Source organism: Mustela lutreola, chromosome X, assembly GCF_030435805.1.
Source record: "Mustela lutreola isolate mMusLut2 chromosome X, mMusLut2.pri, whole genome shotgun sequence".
Classification (NCBI taxonomy): domain Eukaryota; kingdom Metazoa; phylum Chordata; class Mammalia; order Carnivora; family Mustelidae; genus Mustela; species Mustela lutreola.
This window is the reverse complement of record NC_081308.1, coordinates 65,579,665-65,600,344: the sequence shown is the minus strand read 5'-3', so window position 1 is coordinate 65,600,344 and position 20,680 is coordinate 65,579,665. Positions and strand designations below refer to the sequence as shown.

At 37.3% G+C, this 20,680-nt stretch overlaps 1 protein-coding gene across 2 annotated transcripts in view; it reads left to right on the top strand.

Annotated features, from left to right (window-relative positions):
• NEXMIF (neurite extension and migration factor) overlaps window positions 1–6,061 on the top strand; it is a 192,210-nt gene extending 186,149 nt beyond the window's left edge. For both annotated transcript variants that reach the window (XM_059157799.1, XM_059157798.1), the window contains exon 4: window positions 306–6,061. In XM_059157799.1, the coding sequence (XP_059013782.1) occupies window positions 306–328 (23 nt within the window). In that variant the 3' untranslated portion in view covers window positions 329–6,061. The remainder of the gene's footprint in view (window positions 1–305) is intronic.
• Window positions 6,062–20,680: the final 14,619 nt, after the last annotated feature.

The following is a 20,680-nucleotide window of genomic DNA, read 5'->3' as shown; positions in this document are numbered from 1 at the left end:
TAAAATATGCTCTTGAATGATTTTGGGAAGGGAAGGGCTTTGCAGGAAAAAAACATTTTGAACAACAGAATCAAAAAGTTATATAGACAAAAGGGCAAGATCATTTAAGCAAAAAGAGCATAATGTGGAAAACAAAACCTCATCGTGTGGCTATTAGGAGTGCTTTCTAGTGCCCCCATATCTATATCTCTTTCTGCATCATACAGCATTTAGTATGATGTAAACAAATTTAGGTTGTATGATCCCTTTTGGGGACATACACTAAAGCTAACTAAGGTGGCATAAATTGTTTGGTTTTTCTGCAGGGATTCCGACTACAATCTCCTAAAAGCAGAAACAGCATTTTGGGTTTTACCTGTGTTTGAAGAAGAAACTCACATTTTCCAGAAAGACATTTGATGTTTGTGTTTTATTTCTTTCAAAATATGCCTTGTGGTATGTATGTTGACATGTAAGTGCTTAAAGAAAAGAATTTTGAAGTGTGGGAATAAGTCTTTGGAAGCAAACTTTTAATCTAATGTTCTATGTAAAAGACTTCAAAAGTCATACAGTTGCACAAGTAGTTTATGCACTATTTACCCAAGGAAGAAAAGGAAAACATTGTGCCAAACTACAAACAAGTGACTGTATTGTATATATTTTTACTTCTATAGCAACATTTGGTTGTGAGTATTTGGGGATCTTGTCCCTGTTGATTTATTAGAAACATTCCAGTGATTCTTGCTATTAACCACCCCCACTTATGTGGATAGCACCTATAGATCACAGTGGAAAATTATGTTGTGTTACACAATTTACCAAAACTTAAATGATACTGTTTGAAATGTGCCAAATTTCCTTACCTCATCTCACAGATTCACCCCACAGTTTAAAGCTCCTTAACGGATATATATATATATATATATATATATATATATATATATATACACACACACACACACACACACATTATTTTGAAATTTTAAACTCTGCTGTCCTGTGTGGAAACATAAACAATTAAATAAGGCACAATAAAGTTTTGTTTGTTCCATTGTCTAACAGTTCAATTGTTGAGAAAGTCTGGAAGTCACAACAGCTAAGTCCATCAGGGACCTACTATATGCATTTACAGAACCTTTTACAAGGAAGCAAAACAGCTGCTTTAAAGTTTGTTTTCTAAAAGCAAAATCTGTAGCTGAAAATTATTTAAAGTGCAAAGTTATATTGCTGATACTTTATATCTCAGTTTTATATATTTTATAATAGTCTGGGATAAATTATAAAATAGCTATAAAATCAACACTAATGACAAATGAAGTACATAGATTGCTTTTATTTAAGTAGTTTCATAAATGTTTTGTCAAAAGTGCATTCATATCATGGCTTTATTGTTCTTTCAATGTTTAATCTTGCAATGCCAATGTCACTTAAAGAAAATGTTAAGGCATCTCAGTTCAACTCCTATGAGTTATATACACATATTAGCTAAGCTGAACAATTTGTGGTAACAACTAATCAGGGCCATACATACTTAGTCTGAGGATGACTAGTATTTGATGCCAAACACTAAACTTAAATTGCAATTTTATATACATTTTTGAAATCACATTTTTATTCTGCCCTTCCCCCTTTTGTCTTTAAAGTTCACAGCTTCAACACTGCTAGTGTTGCTTTTTCTTCCCCTTTATTCACCACTTGACTTCTAACATTTGATCTATTTTCCTTGCACAGTTGAAGGCCTGTGTGTCTGATGACTGATGCATTATGGCACAGATGAGATAATGGATGTAAAAGCGCTTTGTAGATCATAAAGTGCTATACAGATATAGGGGATTAATATTATTAATGTTGTTGGTTGTTGTCGTTGTTACTCTTACTATTCTTACTAATACTGTTACTAACCTATTAACTTGTGAATATATAGGCTGTGGGTGGGAGGGTGGAGAATAAGTGGGTGGGGGAAAGGGAGATTTAAAAAAAAAAAGGAAGATGTTTCAAAAGGAAAAATTTAAGCAAAATATAAACCTACCTAGTCATTGCCACCTAAATATATTCACAAACAGAAAAGCAACATTTGAAAGTAGTCAGAGAGAAATGGAAGGAAGTCTGTCACATATATAAGTTCATACACTTCCCAGTCCATGATTCCTTTCACCAGCCTGCTCTACTACTTATTACTAGGTAGTAAAATGAACAAGCCTGTGTTCTTGGTGATGTGATTGTGTGTGTCTGTGGGAATGAGTGGGTGAGGAGCATTTTGTGAGGTTGCTTCAGGCCTATTCCTAGGCTTTGATGCTTGTGTGTGGTGAGTCTTCGAAAATTACTTAATGGAAAGGCACGAGATGAAACATGTCTCCTACTCTACAGCTGCCATCCAGAATGGAAAACAATCAGACTGGAACATTTTCTTCTATTTCTCCACTCTGATAGCTAGCTGTTTATGCTTAATGCTATGCCTGGTTCTTAGGAACTAGATTTTGTTTTATTTTTGTTTTTATTTTGTTTGTTTATTCAGTTTTGCAGCTACTTTAGGTTTGGAATCACCAACTCTACCTGTATTATGATCCCCAAAACTCCAGACCTCAAAGTCACTTACAGGAATGGAGTGCTCTCTATGTAATCAAAAGGTGGCAATTAAAGAAATAAAGAAAATGTTCCATGGATACAATGTGCTTTATAAAAAATTATGGGAGAAGTTGTCCCAGTTTTTCTCAGTTCAGCTTTGGAAAATGGGGTGGGGGTGGGGTAGAAGGACAACCTGAAACTTTCAGAAACAGTTTCCTTGTCAGAACTTGTTAGCACAAGTCCTTTGGAATGGATACTTTCAGTTGCTCCTATGGAGCCCATTAGGGACCAGTTCTAGGGCATGGTTCATCCCTTTCTCCAAAGAGAATTGACATGTTAAAGTACCAGTTTTAATGGCCTACTACAGTACATTATATGTTTTTTACATATGTGTCAGTGACTTGTAATCAATTGCTTTCTACTAAAACATAACAAGAAACTAAATTTGATTAATGAATAATAGGACAATGCAGAAGATGATTATTCTCTTAATCTCACTTAATATCCTCTCAGTACATTGTGTTCTGAGTGTTTCCGTTTTTATGGATTTTTTGGTCCTGTCACTGCTCATATTTTTTTTCATCCTGTCACAACATAGTAGGCCTGGCTTTTTGGAGACCCCTTATTCAACCATCTGCCTTAGTGGAGTGAGGACCACTGATACAAAAATAGTGTTTTGCCCTATCACTGACATTTTGAGTCAGATATATGGAATTTTCCTTGTTCTGAAATTTCTGATTGCCACTCCCTTCTAACATCTCTCTGAGACACTGTTTCCTATTAATGCTTCCTCAACAGAATCCCATTTATTATTTATTTTCCTGGAGATAGTATTCTCCATTATTATTCTTATTTAATTTCAGTCCTTGATCTTGGAATTTTTCTTCTTTTATAATCTTATACTCCACCTCCTCAAAGTGTCAGAGTTTAAGAACCTTAGCCAAGCTACTTCTAGAATTTCAGAGGGCAACCTTCTCACCCTTAATTACCTTTAATTATCTTGGCTACTTTCAATGCACACACACACACAGAGAGAAAGAGAGAGAGAGAGATTGAGAGAGAGGGAGAGAGAAAATAATATCACATTACTAAGGAAAGTTGGAAACTCCTTTTCCTTGGAAGTCTGTAAAAATATGTCTGATCCCCTTTCTTCCCTGGTTAGGTGCTAGACTATGTGGAGAGGGTGCTGAAATAGTAGCCTTGACCAAGGTTCTTTGAGACTTCGGGGGTTATGTTTGGGCTGTGATAACTGGCTTAAACCAATGGCCTCTCCAGCGTCTCATATACCAGCTTCCTCATATATGCTGCTTCCTCTCAGCTTTCTCTTCTGACTTATTATTCTGTGCAATTATGTGTTAAGGCCTTACCTTCTCCTAAATCTTTTCAAACCTCCTGCACTACCTTGACCATCACTTCTTTAGCCATCTCCCTGAAGTCTTTGGTGCTAGGTGGGCTTTTGTGACAACTTTCACCTTCTCTGAACTTTTTCCTTGCTGAGATGCATCTGTATGTGTGCAGGGGGGAGGGAGGGACAGGGAAGGGGTTGAGCATGTATGTAAGAGAGAAGCATAAAGGAAGCTTTAAAAGCTGTAAACAGCTCTGGTTAGCATCCTATGTCCTGTTATGTGAGGTTCTGCAGTTCTAGTGAATTTCTGTTTTAGTGGGTCCTGATGAGCATTTTTTGCCTAAAGGAGAAAAACCATATCCAAGGACCTTTTAAACAAGCTTGCTCTTACCAAGTTGAACCAGTCTGATGCAGATCTGCCACATCTTCAATTTACAGATGCTCTCAGAACAGTTCCAAGAATTGAAGAGAGCTGAATTTCTGCCCTGAAGAGGAGAATGGAGCACTAGCTAGTCCTAACTAGTGCTAGAACTATAAATGTTTGTTTTCTCCTGGATTATTAAGAAGTTATATAATTTCTGGAGTTTTATTTTTATTTAGGATTTTTTAATGATAGCTTATTATAGGAATATGTCCTTTTATGAAATAAAATTAATATGAGATTTATTTTCTAATCATAAAATTCACCAAGCCCACCAGTATGTTTAGAAGGCTTAATACAAAAACCAAACATTTTAGTAACTAGGGATAAATAGGAATCTTGTCAACACAATGTAGGCCAGGGATTTTTGTAAAGGTTTCTCAAGGACCCGAATAAGGGGGAAAAATTTAGCTGTGCTTTTTAACTTGGGAAACACTGCCATCAACTTGAAGGTCCTCAGCCAGCATGGGATTATTTTGATGGCAGTACGCAGGCTACACTTCAAGGCACATTTTTTACTCAGAGCATTAAACAGTAGCTACAGTCATGAAGCAGAGCTCCCATTGCAGCTACATGATACTTGAGATGTACTCTTCATTTAGAATCATAACTAAGAGATGAAACATTGAAGAAGGACAATGTAAAGGAAAGAAGCTTAGTACAAATTGTATGGTGTGAATGAGGCTTTAAAAATCAGTATTTGGGTAAGTAGAAAAGAAATAGTCAACATAAAATGGAAAGGATGTCTCTCCATCTATCAGGCTCAGTGGTTTCTGAGTCTTAGACATCCCCTTCAGAAAGAAGAAAGAAGATGTTTAAATCACTCTGCTTCTGTCAGAGATACCTGGTTTTACAGCACAAAAGAAAAGGCTTAGAATAAAAACTAGAAGAGGGCTTTTGGTTTTGACTCCCAGTGAGGAGGGTAGAAAGCTTAAAATGCTCTACTGGGATACCTGTAGCACTGACTAGAGTTTGCTGCCTACAGTTTTGAATGTACTAGTCCTTAATTTAATTTCCATAAAACTGAATGCACCTCTTTGGTAAAATACTGATTTATGGTGCTAAAGAAACTATTATCTCCATTGTTGTCCTCTCCCAAGCCCTTTAAACATTTAAGGAAATTCAAAATAAACATGTTAGAGGCCCTTTTTATGAATGTAACTTAAGTTTCTGTTTGACATGTGACACTGCAACTTTAAAATGTTAGGAAATTGTTTGCCTTTTCTTTTCAGAGTTAAGCTTTATAAATAATCTGTAGAGTCAATTGAAGTATAAAGCCTAAGGATCACTCTTAAGACGCCTACAAAATCTTGTATATTTTTAAGTGTGCCAATTTGTAACATATTTTGTAAGTGTATATTTTTCTTAGAAAAGTGCTGTGAAGTGTCTGTATGTGAGAGTTTTCCTTTTTCTGCACCACTGGGTGCTAATAAAAGGATATTTACTTCAAAGTTTCTGGTTTTAGAAACCATAATACAAAGAAAAAAATACACTTTTGTTGGGAATTTTGTAACACAAAACATGTTGTGAAAGAGTGTAGTGATCTTGTGCAAATGAAAATGAATATTTGTGAGCTTCTTGCTGTTTTATAGATTTTCTTGTAAATTATTCTTGTAACACCTCTGGTTTTGTTGTTCTTGTTGCAAAGGTTTTAAATATTTGTGACTGAGTGTATGGTGAAACTGTCATAATGTACCTAGCTGAGTTTTGTTATTGTTTATGGAATAAATAAAAAGAAAAGTTTAAAAATACTGCTTTGGAATCATATGTAACAAATCAAACCATTTTTAAATAAATTCTAAGTCCCAAATAAAAAATTCTTCATTGTCTAGAAATTGATGGATCTAGACAGTATTATGCTATGTGAAGTCAGTCAGTCAGAGAAAGACAAATACCATATGATTTCACTCATATGTAGAATTTTAGAAACAAAGCAAATGAGCAAAGGGGGAAGAAAAGAAAGAGAGAGGGGCAAACTAAGAAAAAGACTCTTAACTATAGAGAAAAACTAATGTTTACCAGAGGTTAAGTGGGTGGGAGGATGGGTTAAATAGGTGATGGGGATTAAGGAGTTAACTTGTTGTGATGAGCACTGGGTGATGTATGGAAGTGTTGAATCACTATATTGTACATCTGAAACTAATATTACACTGTATGTTAACTAACTGGAATTTAAATAAAAACTTAAAAAAAAAAGTTCTTTGTTGTTGTCTAGAGCAGTGTTTCTCAAACTATCTGTGGTGAAGGACCGATTTTTTTCTCTGTCCATCACAAACTGATACTATTATAAAACACAATAGGAATAAATTTCTTTAAAATTGAAATGGAAAAAAATGATATACAAAATAAAAACCCTAATGTATTTGATTCAACATGCAATATTACATTTCAAAACAAACATAACGAGGAAAAAGGAAAGAATTGCAAAGACTTGGTACTCTATTTAAGACAAGTCCATTGATCCATGTTAAATTGCCATAGAAAGTTCTAACCCTGCCTTGAGTAACACTTTGAGTAGGAGCAACAGCATTACTATTATCTGGAAACTTGTTAGGAATGCTGTATGCCAGGCCCTACACCAGTTCTACTGAATCAGAATCTGAATTTTAACAAGATTCCTAGATAATTTGTGAGCATGTTAAAGTTTGAGAAACACTGGGCTAGATTTTTTTGCATAGGATTCTTCTGCCCCTCAAACTGGGGAATCATTTTCTAGTATGTCCCATCTTCAAAGACCTGAGAAAAAATGGTGTCCTTGTATTGTGGTCTAGATGGATTTTGCAGAGACGTAGTCCTCTCAAAGTGTTAAAAGTTGTTTATTGAAAGTAATAAATGCTAATTTGCTTGGTTCCCCCAAAATGTCAGATTTTCCATAAATCTCTATAATTCCTGCATCATTTACCACCCACCCAAAGACCCTGTCTCCTTTAATCAGTACTTGCCCAAGCTCTATCCCCACTGGGCTCAGTATTTTAAAATCTGGTATATATAGAAAAACTGGATTTTGCTCCCAAGTGCCCAGATCATGTGAACCACCCATCAGAGCCTGGAGCCCTGGTCATTGTGGCATACATAAGCCAACAGTCACTTCCTTGTTTTATAAATATCACTACTCAAATAAACTGAAAAATCTGTATGAGAGAGTAGCCTTCTATTCTCACTGAATGATCTCATTCACTTCCACCACTTCAACTACCACCTAGATTTTGAGAATCTCTCCTGAGTCCCTAGCCTATATTTCCAGTTATAGGCTGGCTATATCCACTTGGACATTCTTCAAGTTCCTCAGACTTACCTATTCAAGATCATTTCATAATCCCTTTACCCTCTGAGTGTGATTTAACTCAGTGAATGATGCTGCCATTCATCCAATTAGTGACCCAAGCCAGAGACTAAGGTTCATCAGCAACTCCTTTCTCTCCATTTGCTCATTTAATTGGTGCTTCTCAGTTCTCCTGCCTTTCTACCCCCATTGGCACTGCATTAATTTAACAGTTCATGGTACTTCACCTGGACTATTGCAACACTGTCCTAATTCAGCGATTTCTAGGATTGGTTTTCATATCCTGGAAAGTTTCAATAAAGAGAAAGAAATGGAGAGGGGAGTCTCTATAGAATTTTCAACTTTTTATTTTGTTTAATGAAGTCATTTCAAAAAACTATGAAAAAACTATTACTAATTCCACAGAAGATCATTTTAATACCAAAATACAATGAGACAGTGCTTTATTAAATACACAGTGTTGTCTTTTTTTGAAGATTTTTTTTTGCCTTAGTATCATTTTATTTTTTCTTTTCCCTTTAAAATAACATCATTTTAGACAAGGAACAGAGCAGTTGGAACTAGGGAAATTTTAAGAGAGTTGAATGTACCAAAGCAAAGATCACTCTATGAGAGTACTCTCCGTGGATAAAATGCAGAATATGCAAATTTGAATATCATTGGCAGTTTGGAACCAGACTGAATACTAGTATAAGTCAAAGTTTTCTCTTTCATGTTTAAAGATCTGAACTTGTTTTCCTTCAAATGTACATTTTTTTAAAAAGACACCAAAAATTCTCTTCAATACAATCTCATTAGATTGACACTTAGCTAAGCAACTCTGCTTAGGTCACTAGTGTCTTCTATAGAACTTCAATTAATGAAAGTATGGTGGCTTTGCAACAAATAATTTGAAACTTGGGTGAGTTATAAATTTGCAAAAACCTCTCTTTTCCTGGGTGTGACAATGTGTGCTCCTTCCTGGTATACCTGCTGTACTCAATAGAATCTGTCAAAAGGCTGCTAAAGAGTTTTTTATTTATTCATTTGATACAGAGAGAGAGCATGAGTAGGGAGAGAGGCAGAGGGAGAAGGAGAAGCAGACTCTCTACTGATCCAGGAGTCTGAGACCAATACAGGACTTGATCCCAGGATCTGGAGATCATAACCTGAGCCAAAGGCAGATACTTAACCATCTGAGCCACCCAGGCACCCCTGCACTATATTGTCTTTTTCTCTTCATCATGGATGATAAGAGACTCAAGCCAAGCTTCAAACCCTTACTTTAAACAGTAAAAAGAAGTGTTGAATTTCAGGGCTAGAGGAGTGGGGGAGGACAAAGAATGATAGGCAGAGCAGCTAAAACCCTCAGGATTGGACCCGTCTAATGCTCTGATGCTTTCTCCCAATTTCTATGACTTCCCTATGTGATGGAGATAACCAATGTATATTCTTCACACTGTGCATGATTCAGAAGTATATTCTGGTGAACATGGCCCTAAAAAAGATTTTCTTGAACTAAAGTAATGGTAAGGTTGGAATAGATGAGTGGTTCCATTCTTTTCCCAGTGGTCTTATATCCTTTTTTTTCTTTCTTGGCCAAAGTTGAGAAAGTACCAGGGTTTATGGTGAAGATGGTAGGTCCTTTGTCTAAAGACATTTGACTTGTCTTGGAACTGAGCATTTGATGGGCTTAGAGGAAGAGTGATTATGACATTGTTTTAACATGGTATTCTATTTGAAGTAATTAGAGTTGTGGTTATTAAACCTTTCAGGTTACATAGGACTTTGATAATCTAATGAAATCAATGGGCCTTTACGCCAGGAAAATGAACATACTCAAATTTTTAAATAAAATTTTGGAGGATTCACAAATTAGGAAATTCTGTATTGAAGGGCATCAATTTCCCAAAACATCTTCCCCACATCATAGTGGAGTTTCTTAGTCTATCTCCTCTTCTCCAATGACCCAAGATAATACTATCATTTATTTATTGTTTACTCTGTGCCAGGCACTTTACATAAATTATTATTTCTCACAACCATCTTGCAAGGGAAGTAGTTTCCCTATTCTACATTTAAGTAAATCGGGACACAGGTGAAATAAACTTTCTTAAGAACACACAACTAATAATTTTCAAAAACCTTCACCAGAGCTGACTATCAGACTTGCCCCATCAAATGCCCATGTCTCTAACTCAAGACATTTATTTCTAGCATAAACCATATTGTCTATGCAGGGGAGTAAAATGTTGCCTGCCAGCTCTTTTGTCCTTGAAGAGGCATCTCTGTGAACACCACCTCTTACACATGCACCTCAAGAAGAGTGAACGGTCTCTCCTCATGTGCCTTAGGTGATCATCAGATCACACTATCTGCCCTGGGGTTGTACACCAGCCTTCTCTCCAGGAGTAGGACAGTGCCCTCAAGGCTCTAAATCAGCCAAGCTTGCCAATCTTCAAAATTCCAGTTTTTAAGCCTTGCTGGTTATAAAACTCAAGGAAATCAGCCCTTCTCATTTTCCCAGCCAATGGCTTTGGGAAAGTGTTCTCCCTGTGCATATCCTTGTGTGTTCGACTCTTTCTCATTTTTCCCCATGACGGGAGTTCCCTCCCCTCCACAGCACCCGCAGTTTGTTTCTCCTCAAAACCACCAAAACTCTAAACTTCCTACATTATTCGATGTGGTCTCTCCTTTTAGTTTTGCAGTTTGTTCTGCCAGTATTCAGGTCAATTTCTTGGGTATACAGAATGATGCAATAGTTATCTGGTTGTGGTTAAGAGATGAGATAAGCCTAGAGTCCTCCTGCTACACTGCCATCCTAAATCCCCTCTCAGAATACATAGTCTTTTCAAGTGCACATAGAACATTCTCCGGAATAGTTCACATACTAGGTCATATAACAGACCTCAAGAAATACAAAAAGATCGAAACCTCACCATGCACCTATACTGACCACAATGCAATGAAACTAGAAGTCAACTACAAGAAAAAAATTAGAAATGCCACAAATACATGGAGGATAAACAACATGCTACTAAATAATGAATGAGTCAACTGGGAAATCAAAGAATAATTTTTTAAAAACATGGAAATGAATGAAAATGAAAACACAATGGTCAAAAACCTTAGGGATGCAGCAAGTGTAGTCATAAGAGGGGAGTATAGCACAATACAGGTCCACCCTGAGAACCAAGAAAAATCTCAAATAAAAAAAAACACCTAACCTTATACCTAAAGGAACTAGAAAAAGAACAACAAACAAAGCCTACAGTCAGCAGAATAAAGGAAACAATAAACCTTAAAAAAAAAAAAAAGAACAGAAATAAATGACATATAAGCTAAAATTTAAAAAAAAAAAAACACAATAGAACAAATCAATGAGATCAGGAGCTGGTTCCTTAAAAACAAATAAAATTGATGAACTGCTCTAGTTCCATCCACGTTGTTGGATAAAAATATATGTATATAAAAAATATATGTTTATAAAAAATAAAAAATTAAAAAAAAAAAAAATTGATGAACTGCTAGCCAGATTTACCAAAAAGGAAAGGACCCAAATAAACAAAATCGCAAATGAAGTAGGAGAAATAACAACAACACTACAGAAATACAAACAACTATGGGAGAATATTATGAAAAACTAGATGCCAATAAATTAGACAACCTAGAAGAAATATGTTTCCTAGAAACATATAAACTACCAACACTGAAACAGGAAGAAATAATTAAAAAAAAAAAAAACCTTGAACAGACAAATAAATAGCAAAGAAATTGAATCAATAATCAAGCATCTCCCAACAAACAAAAGCCCAGGACCACATGGACTCACAGGTGAATTCTATCAAACATATAAAGAGTTAGTACCTATTCTTCTCAAACTACTCCACAACATAACAATGGAAGTAAAACTTCCAAATTTATTCTGTGAGGCCAAAATTACCCTGATTCCAAAACCAGACAATGACTCCACTAAGAGTACTATAGGATAATATCCCTGATGAACATGAATGCAAGATTCTCAACAAAATACTAGCAAATGGAATCCAACAACAGTAAAAGTATCATTCATCTTGATCAACTGGGATTTATTCCTGGGCTGCAAGTGTGGTTCAATATTGGCAACACAATCAACATGATATACCACATTAATAAAAGAAAGGATAAGAACCATGAAACCTTTTCAATATATGCAGAGAAAACAACTGAAAAAGTAAAACATGCATTCATGATAAAAACCCTTATCAAAGTAGGGATACAATGAACATACATCAACATAATAAAGGCCACATATGAAAAACCCACAGCAAATATTTTTGTCAATGGGGAAAATCTAAGAGCTTTTCCTCTACTATCCTCTATGAGAGAGACGTCTGCTCTCACCACTGTTATTTAACATAGTACTGGAAGTCCTAGTCTCAGCAATTAGACAAGAAAAAGAAACAAAAGCCACCTAAAAATTCAGCAAGAAAGAAGTCAAACTCTCACTATTTACAGATGACATGATATTCTATATAGAAAACCCAAAGATTCCACCAAAAACCTGCTAGAAGTGATACACGAATTCAGTAAAATTGCAGGATACAAAACCGATGTACAGAAAGCTGTTGCATTTCTCTACACCAATAATGAAACAACATTAAGAGAAGTCAAGGAATCAGTCCCATTTACAATTGCACCAAAAATTAAGAGATAATCTAGGATAAACCTAACCAAAGAGATAAAAAATCTGTATTCTGCAAACTATAAAACACTGATGAAAGCAATTGAAGATGACAGAAAGAAATGGAAAAACACGGCATGCTCGTGGATTGGAAGAACAAATGTTGTTAAAATGTCTATACTATCCAAAGGAATCTACACATTTAATGCAAGCCTTATCAAAATACCACCATTATTTTTCACAGAGCTGGAACAAACAATCCTAAAATTTGTGTGGAACCACCAAAGACCCCAAATAGCCAAAGCAATTCTGAAAGAGAAAACCAAAGCTGGAGGTATCACAATTCCAGACTTCAAGTTGTATTGCAAAGCTGTAGTGATCAAAACAGTATGATTCTTGCACAAAAACAGACCTATGGATTAATGGAACAGAATAGAGAACCCATAAATGGACCCAGAACTATATGGTCCACTAATCTTTGACAAAGCAGGAAAGAATATTCAATGGAAAAAGGTCTCTTCAACAAATGATGTTGGGGAAAATGGACAGTAACGTGCAAAAGAATGAAACAGGGCCAGTCTTACACCATACACAAAAATAAATTCAAAATGAATGAATGTGTGACAGGAAACAATCAAAATCATAGAGGAGAACATGGACAGCAACCTCTTTGACCTTGGCCATAACAAATCCTTACTAGCTATGTCTCTGGAGGCAAGGGAAACAAAAGCAAAAATGAACTATTGGAGATTCATCAAGACAAAATATTCTGCACAGCAAAGGAAACAATCAACAAAACTAAAAGAGCCTTCAGAATGGGAGATAGTTGCAAATGATAAATCTGATAAAGGGTTAGTATATAAAATCTATAAAGAACTGATCAAACTCAACACCCCAAACCTGATTAATCCAATTATGAAATGGGTGGAAGACATGAATAGATCATATTCCCAAAGAAGACATCCATCCAGATGGCTAACAGACACATAAAAAAGTGTTCAACATCACTCGGCATCAAGGTAATACAAATAAAAAAAAAAAAAAAACTACAATGAGATATCGTCTCACACCTGTCAGAATGGCTAAAATTAGGAACATAGTAAACAACAGGTGTTGACAAGAATGCAGAGAAAGGGAAACACTCTTACCCTGTCAGTGAAAATGCAAACTGGTCCAGCTACTCTGGGATACAGTATGGAGTTTCCTCAAAAAGTTAAAAACAGAACTACCCTGTGAGCCAGCAATTCCACTATTAAGTATTTACACTAAGGATACAAAAAATACTGACATGAAGGAATACATGCTCCCTGATATTTATAACAGCATTATCAACAATAGCCAAATTATGGAAAGAGACCAAAAGTCTGCTGACTGATTAATGGATTAAAAAAAAAGTCGTGGTGTATATATACAAAGGAATATTGCAAGAATGAAATCTTGCCATTTGCAATGACATGGATGGAGCTAGAGGGCATTACATCAAGCAAAATAAGTCAGTCAGAGAAAGACAAATACCATGTGATTTCACTCTTAAGTGGAATTTAATAAACAGCACAGATGAACGTTTTGGAAGGGGGGGGAAGAGAAGCAAACCAGGAAATAGACTCTAACCTGTGCAAAACAAAGTGAGGGTTATGGAAGAGGAGGTGAATGGGTGCATGAGTTAAATACGTGATAGGTATCTAGGAGGGCACTTGTGGCGAGCAGTGAGTGTTGTTTGTAAGTAATGAATCAGCAAATTCTACACCTGAAACTAATATCACACTGTACATTAATAACTGGAATTTAAATTAGAGTTTTAAAGTAAAAATAAAAATTAAATCAACTTGCTGAGCAATCCAAATTTATGTTTATTTTGACAACATCTAATAAAGCTTGAAATTTGTTTAAGTTAAGTATTAAAATTACCAAAAGGAAAAAAAATACAGTGGCTCAAAGTAATCATTAAGCAGTACCTCTTCTGCAAATCTGTAACTTTGCATTTACTTACCAACTCTTTGCAGGTGTGTCCTATTGATCAGTTAAAGACCTGACTATCTTAGCTTTTCCTATTTATGGTGTAAAAAAAAGATAAATTTCAAATAGTTTCCTCTTCTTAAAATGAAATGTTTTCCACTGAGTATTTTTTAAAAGATTTTATTTATTTATTTCACAGACAGAGATCACAGGCAGGCAGAAAGACAGGCAGAGAGAGAGGTAGGGAAGCAGGCTCCCTGCTGAGCAGAGAGCCCCAATGCAGGGCTTGACCCCAGGGCCCTGGGATCATGGCCTGAGCTGAAGGCAGAGGCTTTAACCCACTGAACTACCCAGGCACCCCTCCACTGAGTATTTGGAAAGAATTATATGAGGGGTGAAGTGTTCTTCCTTTGATTCTGTAATGAATAACATAAAAACTTTGGATATCAGGGGCACCTGGGTGGCTCAGTGGGTTAAGCCTCTGCCTTTGGCTCAGGTCATGATCCCAGGACCCTGGGATTGAGTCCTGCATCGGGCTCTCTGCTCAGCAGGGAGCCTGCTTCCTCCTCTCTCTCTGCCTGCCTCTCTGCCTACTTGTGATCTCTGTCTAATAAATGAATGAATGAATAAATAAATAAATAAATAAATAAACAAATAAAACTTTGGGAATCAGTAGTTCTTGATCTTATAGCCATGGCTTAATTGTACTGTTGACTAGGTGGTTGAAAAATGGAGATCTGAATGATACCTTCTTTAAAACATACATTGAGATTAATCTACATACCATAAAATTTACCACCTAAGACTAAAATTTGCTCCAGCTCTTTGAAGAATACCGGTGGAATTTTGATCAGAATGGCATTAAAAGTATATATTGCTCTAGGCAGTATAGACATTTTAGCAATGTTTATTCTTCTGATCCAAAGAGCATGGAATGGTCTTCCATCTTTTTGTGTCTTCTTCAATTTCTTTCATGAGTGTTCTATAGTTCCTCGAGTACAGATCCTTTACCTCTTTTGTTAGGTTTATTCCCAGGTATCTTATGGTTCTTGGTGCTATAGTAAATGGAATCGATTCTCTAATTTCCCTTTCTGTATTTTCATTGTTAATGTATAAGAAAGCCACTGAGGGACGCCTGGGTGGCTCAGTTGGTTAAGCAGCTGCCTTCGGCTCAGGTCATGATCCCAGCGTCCTGGCATCGAGTCCCATATCGGGCTCCTTGCTCGGCAGGGAGCCTGCTTCTCCCTCTGCTTCTGCCTGCCATTCTGTCTGCCTGTGCTTGCTCTCTCCCCCTCTCTCTCTGATTAAATAAATAAAATCTTAAAAAAAAAAAAAAAAGAAAGCCACTGATTGCTGCACATTGACTTTGTGTCCTGCCATGTTACTGAATTGCTGTATGAGTTCTAATAGTTTGGGGGTGGAGTCTTTTGGGTTTTCCATATAAAGAATCATGTCATCTGCTAATAGAGAGAGTTTGACTTCTTCATTGCCAATTTGGATACCTTTTATTTCTCTTTGTTGTCTGATTGCTGTTGCTAGGACTTCTAATACTATGTTGAACAAGAGTGGTGAAAGAGGGCATCCTGTCTTTTTCCTGATCTCAACGGGAAGGCTGCAAGCTTTTTCCCATTGAGGATGATATTTGCTATGGGTCTTTCATAGATAGATTTGATGAGGTTCAGGAATGTTCCCTCCATCCCTATACTTTGAAGCATTTTAATTAGGAATGGATGCTGGATTTTGTCAAATGCTTTTTCTTCAAATAATCCAAAAATTTGTATGGAATCAGAAGAGACCCCAAATCACTAAGGAAATGTTGAAAAACAAAGTAAAGCTGGGGGCATCACGTTACCTGATTTCAAGCTTTATTACAAAGCTGTGATCACCAAGACAGCATGGTACTGGCATAAAAACAGACACATAGACCAGTGGAACAGAGTAGAGAGCCCAGATATGGACCCTCAACTCTACGGTCAATTAATCTTCGACAAAACAGGAAAAAATATACAGTGGAAAAAAAGACAGTCTCTTCAATAAATGGTGCTGGGAAAACTGGGCAGCTATAAGTAGAAGAATGAAACTCGACCATTCTGTTACACCGTACACAAAGATCAACTCAAAATGGATAAAAGACCTCAACGTGAGACAGGAATCCATCAGAATACTAGAGGAGAACATAGGCAGTAATCTCTTCGATACCAGCCACAGCAACTTCTTTCAAGATATGTCTCCAAAGACAAAGGAAACAAAAGCGAAAATAAACTTTTGGGACTTCATCAAAATCAAAAGCTTCTTCACAGCAAAGGAAAGAGTCAAAAAAACAAAGAGGCAACCCATGGAATGGGAGAAGATATTTGCAAATGACAGTACAGACAAAAGGTTGATAACCAGGATCTATAATGAACTCCTCAAACTCAACACACACGAAACAGGCAAACATATCAAAAAATGGGCAGAAGATATGGACAGACACTTCTCCAATAAAGACGTACAAATGGCTATCAGACACATGAAAAAATGTTCATCATCACTAGCCATCAGGGAGATTCAAATTAAAACCACATTGAGATATCACCTTACACCAGTTAGAATGGCCAAAATTAACAAAACAGGAAACAACATGTGTTGGAGAGGATGTGGAGAAAGGGGAACCCTCTTCCACTGTTGGTGGGAATGCGAGTTTGTGCAGCCTCTTTGGAGAACAGTGTGGAGATTCCTCAAGAAATTAAAAATAGAACTTCCCTATGACCCTGTGTTGAGGGCAGATGCTCCAGGGGCCCGGAGATCCATCAACCGCAGAGCTTTGCAAAATGACGCCTGGCGATTTGCCAGAAGGTGTGTCTAGAGTGACTGATCGTAAACAGGAAGTACTACCTATTGGCTGTTGAACTATTGCTATGCTGTGGGTATTTGGTAACAAGCTTTAGATTGGTGGATGCATACCGCTGTCTATGCTGATTGGCTTAGCTCCCCTATATAAGCGATGGCCATATGAAATAAAAGGTCTTTTTTTGAAACCCAACTGGACGGAGGGTCATTATTATCGCTGCTGGACAGCGATAAATGGTGGCCCGTACGGGGAACCCCCTTTCTCCATTTCTAACAGTGCACTGAGGTAAGTGACAAATTTATTTAGAAGAAAATTCTGGCCAGAGAAGTTTTAGGAAAGTTCACTTATTATAGTGACGATTGCAACGTAAGCTCACTGGTGTTAGTGACAATCTTGAGAAAGCTCACTGTTTTAGTAACGATAGCAGACTAGTCTTTTCTTTGCTTCTTGACTATTCATTTCTGATATACTATGGGTTCAGATGTCTCAAGAATACGTATGGAAGGGCCTCTGCGGGAGTTGCTAAAAGCAAATGGAACTCCTTTGAAAATGACAACTGCTCGGGCGTTCTTGCACACCGTAGAAGGAGTCAGCCCTTGGTTCCTAGATGAAGGATTATTAAACATTCCACAATGGGAACATTTAGGGGAGGATCTTAGGAAGGTTGATAAAGAGAAACCCCTTCCATCTGGCACACTCGCTATATGGGCTCTCATACGATCCTGTTTGCTTAGCCCCAAACCCCCTGAGATTATAAAAGAAAGCCTACAAGCAGGGGAACAGGTCTTGGAGGAAGTAAAAGAGGAACAATTGAAGGCCCCAACTATAGGGGCCTCTTCAGAAGAGGAAGAAGAGCTTTCAGGGGATGAATTAGCAAAAAAATTAAGCAACTTATCTTGTGAGCCGTTGCAGCCTTCAGCTCCCCCACCTTATAATCCTGAAATAAATTGTAGCTGCCCAGGAGCCTGCTCGCATATAGACATGACGTCACTAATTGGAATTCAATAGGACAACAGTTAGGCTTAGCCCTACCAGTCTTTCAAGATCAGCAAGGGAATCGCATGCATCAGCCATTAGATATTAAACAAGTAAAACAGCTAAAAGAGGCAGTCATGTCTTATGGCCCTCAGGCTGCTTATACTATTACCTTACTCGAGACTCTCGCAGAACAAAACCTAACACCTTTAGACTGGAATAATCTAGTGCGAGCTTGCTTGTCTGGAGGGCAATATCTTTTTTTTTTTTTTTATCTTTTTTTCCCATTTTTTAAAATTTTTTATTTTTTATAAACATATATTTTTATCCCCAGGGGTACAGGTCTGTGAATCACCAGGTTTAAACACTTCACAGCACTCACCAAAGTGGAGGGCAATATCTTATGTGGAAAATAGCAGATCAGGATAACTGTACGGAAACTGCTCGCCATAATGCGGGAGCTAGGAATGGAGCTTGGAATTTAGAAATGCTGACTGGTACAGGACAGTTTTCGGGAAATCAAAATCAGATCAATTTTCCACCTGCAGTGTATTTGCAAATTGCTACTGCTGCCGCTAGGGCATGGAAAACCATACAAGGCACAGGTGATTTACAGGGTCAATAGTACTACTGCTAAATTTGACAATCATTATCCCTCCCACCCTTTATTACAATTCTGGAAAGAACATCCCATAATTTTCCCAAGGATAACCAGCCAAAAACCTATTGATAAAGCCCCTGTGGTGTTTTCTGATGGTTCCAATAATGGAACTGGCGCCTTTATGGCAGATGGGAAAATTAATACATTTTTGTTTCCCACTACCTCTGCTCAACATGTGGAATTATTAGCAGTCACTGAGGTCTTCAAGGCATTCTCCTTTTGCCCCTTCAATTTATTTTCTGATAGTAAATATGTAGTATATGCACTATCTCTGTTAGAAACAGCAGGAACTTTATCTACTAGCTCTTCTGTACATACCTACTTAAGAGCATTACAAGTTCTTATTTGGAACAGAAAGCATCCTTTTTTTATAGGGCATTTAAGAGCACATTCTAACTTACCTGGGCCCCTCTCGTTGGGAAATGCCCTGGTCGATTCTGCTACTAAAGATCCATATATATTTAACTCTATAGAAGCAGCAAAAACCTTTCATGAGAAATTCCATGTGAACGCTTCTACCTTAAAATTAAAATTCAAACTTACTAAAGCTGTAGCTCGCGATATAGTTAAATCCTGTGAACGCTGTGTCTTCTTACTCCCTCAACCTTCTTTGGGAGTCAATCCAAAGGGGTTACTCCCTAATCACATATGGCAAATGGACGTAGCACATATGCCCGAATTCGGACTCTTAAAATACGTTCATGTTGAACAGACATTTCTGCAAAGAAGACATCCAGATGGCCAACAGACACATGAAAAAGTGCTCCATATCACTCGGCATCAGGGAAATACAAATCAAAACCACAATGAGATATCACCTCACACCAGTTAGAATGGCTAAAATCAACAAGTCAGGAAATGACAGATGCTGGCGAGGATGCGGAGAAAGGGGAACCCTCCTACACTGTTGGTGGGAATGCAAGCTGGTGCAGCCACTCTGGAAAACAGCATGGAGGTTCCTCAAAATGTTGAAAATAGAACTGCCCTATGACCCAGCAATTGCACTATTGGGTATTTACCCTAAAGATACAAACGTAGTGATCCAAAGGGGCACATGCACCCGAATGTTTATAGCAGCAATGTCCACAATAGCCAAACTATGGAAAGAACCTAGATGTCCATCAACAGATGAATGGATCAAGAAGATGTGGTATATATACACAATGGAATACTCTGAAGCCATCAAAAGAAATGAAATCTTGCCATTTGCGACAACACGGGTGGAACTGGATCCTATCATGCTTAGCGAAATAAGTAAAGCGGAGAAAGACAACTATCATATGATCTCCCTGATATGAGGAAGTGGTGATGCAACATGGGGGCTTATGTGGGTAGGAGAAGAATCAATGAAACAAGATGGGATTGGGAGGGAGACAAACCATAAGTGACTCTTAATCTCACAAAACAAACTGAGGGTTGCTGGGGGGAGGGGGTTTGGGAGAAGGGGGTGGGATTATGGACATTAGGGAGGGTATGTGCTTTGGTGAGTGCTGTGAAGTGTGTAAACCTGGCAATTCACAGACCTGTACCCCTGGGGATAAAAATATATGTTTATAAAAAATAAAAAATTATAAAAAAAATACGTTCATGTTTCCATTGACACTTTCTCTGGATTTATTACGGCCTCCTTGCATTCTAGAGAAAAAACTAAAGATGTTATCGCACATTGTTTGCATTCATTCTCTGTTCTAGGGATACCAAAACAATTAAAAACAGACAATGGCCCTGGATATACCTCTACTACATTTAAACAATTTTGTGCTACATTTGGAATCACTCATGTCACTGGTATCCCCACAATCCCCAGGGTCAAAACATAGTGGAACGTGCCCACCTAACTATTAAAAATACCCTATTTAAACAAAAAGGGGGAATAGGAGATACATTCCGATCCCCAAGAGACAAACTATCCACTATCCTCTACATTTTAAATTTCTTGAATGTGGATAAAAACCAGCATACTGCCGCCATAAGACATTGGTGCACACTAGGCAATTCTCAACCTAAGGTTCTTTGGAGGGAC